Here is a 7500-nt window from a genome sequence, read left to right on the forward strand (position 1 = left end):
TCCAAACATCCTGAGACTATCTGAGCTCTAATATTAGAGCCTGTCGTGGAGATGTTCTTCCTGTCTGAGCCCCGCAAGCACTTCCTGTTTGATCCCACTGTACGTACACACACACACACACACACACACACACACACACACACACACACACACACACACACAGAGAGAGAGACACACAAACAGACAGAGAAAGACACACACACATACACACACACACACACACACACACACACACACACACACACACACACAGAGACACACACACACACAGACACAGAGAGACACACACACACACACAGACACAGACAGACAGAGACACACACACACACACACACACACACACAGACAGAGACACACACACACACACACACACACACACACAGACAGACACACACACACACACACACACACACACACACACACACACACACACACACACACACACACACACACACACACACACACACACACACACACACACACACACACACACTACTATTATTATTATTATTATAACTAATTCTATTTTTTTCTACTTTATGTGTATGTTTTCTCCTATGTCTACTTAATGTGCATTTCTGTTATTCTGATGTGTGTAAATGTTTCTCTTGAACTCCATAGAGAGCATCCTGATCAACACGGCACAGGAGATCGTTGGTTGTCCTCTTCCCTCGTTAGAGGAAATCGCCAACTTAAGAATGCTCTCAAAAACCACCAAGATGACAAAAGACTCCCCCTGGTCACCCACTGCTTGAGCTCTTGCCCTCAGGGAGAGGCTACAGATGTCTAAAAACAAGGACTAGTAGATTCAGGAATAGCTTCTTTCCCAAAGTCTTAAATTATGAAGCTAAACTTCTTCTTTTTAATGATGCGATTTGCACAGTTAGTTACTCAGCGCTTTATCATTTTAGAATATTTATTAACCACTTAGTGTAAGACTGGGCAAGTTGGGTTCTTATGCTTTTGTATTATGGTATGATTGGGATGTGCTGGTAGGAAAGACGTGATGGTACGAATGGTGTGTGTGTGTGTGTGTATGTGTGTGTGTATCTGTGTGTACCCGTTTTACTATATTCGTGGGGTCCAAAAACCGGGGACTACAGTATACTTGTGGGGTCTGCACAGCCTCGTGGGGACCAAAATGCTGGTCCCCACAAGTTTAAAGGGCTGTTTGAGGGTTAAGACTTGGTTTTAGGATTAGGGTTAGAATTAGGTTATGGTTAGGGTGAGGGTAAGGGTTAAGGTTAGGCATTTAGTTGTGATGGTTAAGGTTAGGGTAAGGGGATAGGGAATGCATTATGTCAATGACATGTGTGTGTGTGTGTGTGTGTGTGTGTGTGTGTGTGTGTGTGTGTGTGTGTGTGTGTGTGTGTGTGTGTAATGAATGTGTTGTCAGATTAGTTTCACATATATATTGTATGTTTTATAATGATGCACCTTGATGATGTTTACATACATATTGTATGTTTTATAATGATGAACCTTGATGATGTTTTACATAGATACTATATGTTTTATAATGATGCACCTTACTGTTAGAGTGGCTCTACAATCTCATTGTATGTAAATGCAATGACAATAAAGGCATTCATTCATTCATCTAGCACAGGAATTTCCCCATGAAGTCTATCTTATCTTATATTATATTATGTTATGTTATGTTATCCATCCATCCATCCATCTTCGTCCACTTATCCGGTGTCGGGTCGCGGGGGGAGCAGCTCCAGCAGGGGACCCCAAACTTCCCTTTCCCGAGCAACATTAACCAGCTCCGACTGGGGGATCCCGAGGCGTTCCCAGGCCAGGTTGGAGATATAATCCCTCCACCTAGTCCTGGGTCTTCCCCGAGGCCTCCTACCAGCTGGACGTGCCTGGAACACCTCCCTAGGGAGGCGCCCAGGGGGCATCCTTACCAGATGCCCGAACCACCTCAACTGGCTCCTTTCGACGCAAAGGAGCAGCGGCTCTCTCCGAGCTCCTCACGGATGACTGAGCTTCTCACCCTATCTCTAAGGGAGACGCCAGCCACCCTCCTGAGGAAACCCATTTCGCCGCTTGTACCCTGGATCTCGTTCTTTCGGTCATGACCCAGCCTTCATGACCATAGGTGAGGGTAGGGAAAAACTGACCGGTAGATCGAGAGCTTTGCCTTCTGGCTCAGCTCTCTTTCGTCAAACGGTGCGATAGATTGAATGCAATACCGCACCCGCTGCGCCCGATTCTCCGACCAATCTCCCGCTCCATTGTCCCTCACTCGCGAACAAAACCCCAAGGTACTTGAACTCCTTCACTTGGGGTAAGGACTCATTCCCTACCTGGAGAAGGCATTCCATCGGTTTCCTGCTGAGAACCATGGCCTCCGATTTAGAGGTGCTGATCCTCATCCCAACCGCTTCACACTCGGTTGCGAACCGATCCAGTGAGTGCTGAAGGTCGCAGGGCCGATGATGCCATCAGGACCACATCATCTGCAAAGAGCAGCGATGAGATCCCCAGCCCACCAAACTGCAACCCCTCCCCACCCCGACTACGCCTCGATATCCTGTCCATAAATATTACAAACAGGATTGGTGACAAAGCGCAGCCCTGGCGGAGGCCAACCCTCACCTGAAACGAGTCCGACTTACTACCGAGAACCCGGACACAGCTCTCACTTTGGTCATACAGAGATTGGATGGCCCTGAGTAGAGACCCCCTCACCCCATACTCCCGCAGCACCTCCCACAGTATCTCCCGGGGACCCGGTCATACGCCTTCTCCAAATCCACAAAACACATGTAGACCCGGTTGGGCATACTCCCAGGCTCCCTCCAGGATCCTTGCGAGAGTGAAGAGCTGGTCCGTTGTTCCACGACCAGGACGGAATCCGCATTGTTCCTCCTCAACCCGAGGTTCGACTATCGGCCGAACCCTCCTTTCCAGCACCTTGGAGTAGACTTTACCAGGGAGGCTGAGAAGTGTGATACCCCTATAATTGGCACACACCCTCTGGTCCCCCTTTTTAAAGAGGAACCACCACCCCAGTCTGCCACTCCTTTGGCACCGTCCCAGACTTCCACGCAATGTTGAAGAGGCGTGTCAACCAGGACAGCCCCTCCACACCCAGAGCCTTGAGCATTTCTGGACGGATCTCATCAATCCCGGGGCTTTGCCACTGTGTAGTTGTTTGACTACATCAGTGACTTCCGCCTGGGAAATCGACGACAATCCCCGTTATCCTCCAGCTCTGCCTCTAACATAGAGGGCGTATTAGTCGGATTCAGGAGTTCCTCAAAGTGCTCCCTCCACCGCCCTATTACCTCCTCAGTGGAGGTCAACAGTGTCCCATCCTTACTGTACACAGCTTGGATGGTTCCCCGCTTCCCCTTCCTGAGGTGGCGAACAGTTTTCCAGAAACACCTTGGTGCCGACCGAAAGTCCTTCTCCATGTCTTCTCCAAACTTCTCCCACACCCGCTGCTTTGCCTCTTTCACGGCAGAGGCTGCAGCCCTTCGGGCCCTTCGGTGCCCTGCAACTGCCTCCCGGAGTCCTCCGAGATAACATATCCCGGAAGGACTCCTTCTTCAGTCGGACGGCTTCCCTGACCACTGGTGTCCACCACGGTGTTCGTGGGTTACCGCCCCTTGAGGCACCTAAGATCCTAAGACCACAGCTCCTCGCCGCAGCTTCAGCAATGGAAACTTTGAACATTGTCCACTCGGGTTCAATGCCCCCAGCCTCCACAGGGATGCACGAAAAGCTCCGCCCGGAGGTGTGAGTTGAAAGTCTGTCGGACAGGGGCCTCCTCCAGATGTTCCCAATTTACCCGCACTACACGTTTGGGCTTACCAGGTCTGTCCAGAGTCTTCCCCACCCCTGACCCAACTCACCACCAGATGGTGATCGGTTGACAGCTCTGCCCCTCTCTTCACCCGAGTGTCCAAAACATACGGCCTCAGATCAGATGAAACGATTATGAAATCGATCATTGACCTTGGCCTAGGGTGCTCTGGTACCAGGTACACTTATGAGCATCCCTATGTTCGAACATGGTGTTCGTTATAGACAATCCATGACTAGCACAGAAGTCCAACAACAAACAACCACTCTGGTTTAGATCAGGAGGCCGTTCCTCCCAATCACGCCTCTCAGGTGTCTCCATCATTGCCCACACGTGTGCGTTGAAGTCCCCCAGCAGAACAATGGAGTCCCCCACTGGAGCCCCATGCAGGACTCCAGTCAAGGTCTCCAAGAAGGCCGAATACTCCGAACTCCTGTTTGGTGCATATGCACAAACAACAGTCAGAGTTTTCCCCCACAACCCGCAGGCGTAGGGAGGCGACCCTCTCCACACGGGGTAAACTCCAACACAGCGGCGCTCAGCCGGGGCTTGTGAGTATCCCCACACCCGCCCGGCGCCTCACACCCTGGGCAACTCCGAGAAGAAAAGAGTCCAACCCCTATCCAGGAGTATGGTTCCAGAACCCGAGACTGTGCGTGAGGTAAGCCCCACCAGATCTAACCGTGGCGCTCCACCTCCCGCACCAGTTCCGCTCCTTCCCCCACAGAGAGGTGACGTTCCACGTCCCCAGAGCCAGCGTCTGCCGCCCGGGTCTGGTCCGTGAGGCCCCTGACCTTCACTGCCACCCATGTGGCATCGCACCCGACCCCAACGGTTCCTCCCACAGGTGGTGGGCCCATGGGCTGGAGAGATGGGAGCCACGTAGCTTGTTCGGGCTGTGCCCGGCCGGGCTCCGTGGCAAACCCGCCACCAGGCGCTCGCCCGACGAGCCCGCCGTCTGGGCCTGGCTCCAGACGGGGCCCCGGGCTTCCTCCGGGCAGGGTCACTCCATCTCTACCTTGCTTCTTCATTGGGGTTTTTGAACCATTCTTTGTCTGGCCCCTCACCTGAGACCACTTTGCCTTGGGAGACCCTACCAGGAGCACAAAGCTCCAGACAACACAGCCCTCAGGTTCACAGAGACACACAAACCTCTCCACCACGATAAGGTGATGGTTCACGGAGACTGTTATGTTATGTTATATTATATTATATTATCTTATGTTATGTAGGGAATAGGGATGGAGTGAATGAGGGAACAGTTTTCAAACACAGCTTATAAAACGCTTTTCTTCACTGATTAGAAGTCACTGACCTTCGCCTTTCCCTTTCTAAATCCCAAACCCAGCTCCACCCAGAAGTAGTTTCCCTTTGACTCCCCAACTACAACGCTACAGTAGATTATTCACCGACAGAACGAGAGCAGAGGTCACACAGACAACCGGGAAACAAGCCTCCCGTTGTTCTCGGCTCACATTTGACTCATTTTCTAAAATGTTTCTACATCACAACATTTGGGTTGGTTCCCTACGACGCTCTTCACAAGTAAAATAAATGATCCGTTCACTACTTTTATTGAATTTAGGAGTTTTTTTATTTCTTTTATAGCGTTTGAAAAAAAATAAAAGAACGAGAAAGTGTCAAAAAATTCCGGAAAAAGCTGCAGAACCGCAGCGAAAAAGATCAATGAAAACATCAGTAAAGCACCGGGAAAAACATCTATAAAAACATCGTAAAAAGGGACTGAAAACTTTGGAGGAAAAAAGGAGAAAAAGACTGGGAAAAGTGAGAAATATAAAAAAAAAAAAAAAAATATAAAATAAAAGTTGCATCTTGCATGGTCGACAGGAAGACAACACAAGGGTTAAAGTGCCCATATTATGAAAAAAAATCCCTTTTTCTGGGATTTGGGGTGTTATTTTTTGTCTCTGGTGCTTCCACACACACACACACACTTTGAATTAATCCATCCATGGTGTTCTGAGTGAGATCTGGTTTCTGAATGTGTCCTGCCTTCAGTCTCCTGGTGAGCTGGTCAACATCTGCACGGCTTTCTACGTCACTAGCTGAGACAAGGGGCCTAGGGGGCTAACCGTTAGCATGATAGCTCGTTCTCAATGGCAAAACACTGCTACGACACACACAAGTTCACCCTAATCTACAAAATAAATTGTAAAGAACTACTTCCATGTCCCTGTTCTGCAGGTACTGCACACAAAGTGTGAAGTGTGCCCTCATTTAGAAGAAGTCTCCCGGCTAATCCTGCCTCGTACTGACTGAAGTTGGAGAAACAGCTAGCTAGCTCATGTAGTCTTACCTAGCTACTGAGCATGTAGTCTTACCTAGCTACTGAGCATGTAGTCTTACCTAGCTACTGAGCATGTAGTCTTACCTAGCTACTGAGCATGTAGTCCTTACCTAGCTACTGAGCATGTAGTCTTACCTAGCTACTGAGCATGTAGTCTTACCTAGCTACTGAGCATGTAGTCTTACCTAGCTACTGAGCATGTAGTCTTACCTAGCTACTGAGCATGTAGTCTTACCTAGCTACTGAGCATGTAGTCTTACCTAGCTACTGAGCATGTAGTCTTACCTAGCTACTGAGCATGTAGTCCTTACCTGGCTACTGAGCATGTAGTCTTACCTGGCTACTGAGCATGTAGTCTTACCTAGCTACTGAGCATGTAGTCTTACCTAGCTACTGAGCATGTAGTCCTTACCTAGCTACTGAGCATGTAGTCCTCACCTAGCTACTGAGCATGTAGTCCTTACCTAGCTACTGAGCATGTAGTCTTACCTAGCTACTGAGCATGTAGTCTTACCTAGCTACTGAGCATGTAGTCTTACCTAGCTACTGAGCATGTAGTCTTACCTAGCTACTGAGCATGTAGTCTTACCTAGCTACTGAGCATGTGCGACTGACAACAAAGATGTTACAGCAGTTGCGAGGTCTCACTCTGTAGCTAAAACAGACAGCTCAACACACAGGGTGAAAAGATGAACTGCAGCAATGTGCAGTACGACAGAAACATGGTGTTTTTTGGAAAATTAAACCATGTAAACCTTCTAATTACGAACCTACTAATTATGAACCTGAAAAAAAAATATGAGTACGGTGCATCCCAACAATATATAATAGGAAAATAGGTTTTTATGTCATTTTGACACAAATACATATTAATCAATGACATTTTGATGTCTGAAAGGATCGAGGGTCGCGCATAAATGCAGATTTATAAATGTAATTTAAACAAATAACAAATATTTCTCGACTTTTCAAATATTGCACCTGGAAATATGCTGTAGCCGTTGTCTCAACACTTACAAACCGAAAGGTAGCGGTGTGAACGTAGCCTTTAAAGTGAAGAAGAGACGACAGATGGGCCAGACTTGTCTGCAGCAGACAGAAACTTTATGTTCTGTTGACTATCGGTGCATGACAACACGTTCTGTGCCGAGCGTCACGCTGCGTTTCCTCCCGTCAGCTGGCTTCCTCGTGGCTCGGCACCCCCCCCAAACAAACTGAACGCACCATTCATACAAGCCAGAGAAGAAGAGGCAGAAGAGGTATTCAACAGTTAGAAGTCTGTACGTCTCATCAGGAAAATGTAGTTAAGGTATTTAAAGTAAAGAAGAATCTTCCCATTGTAGAAAGAGTAAAGGATCCAAACAGTCCTGAT

General features: G+C 48.5%; 1 protein-coding gene across 1 annotated transcript in view; it reads right to left on the reverse strand.

Moving 5' to 3' along the window:
• The window catches only part of LOC114572631 (spectrin beta chain, non-erythrocytic 1), a 216605-nt gene that overhangs the window by 144047 nt on the left and 65058 nt on the right, over positions 1-7500 (reverse strand). The window contains exon 3 of the mRNA XM_028604335.1: positions 3412-3430. Coding sequence (XP_028460136.1) covers positions 3412-3430 — 19 coding nt within the window. The remainder of the gene's footprint in view (positions 1-3411; positions 3431-7500) is intronic.

This window comes from Perca flavescens, chromosome 17 (genome assembly GCF_004354835.1).
Source record: "Perca flavescens isolate YP-PL-M2 chromosome 17, PFLA_1.0, whole genome shotgun sequence".
Lineage (NCBI taxonomy): Eukaryota > Metazoa > Chordata > Actinopteri > Perciformes > Percidae > Perca > Perca flavescens.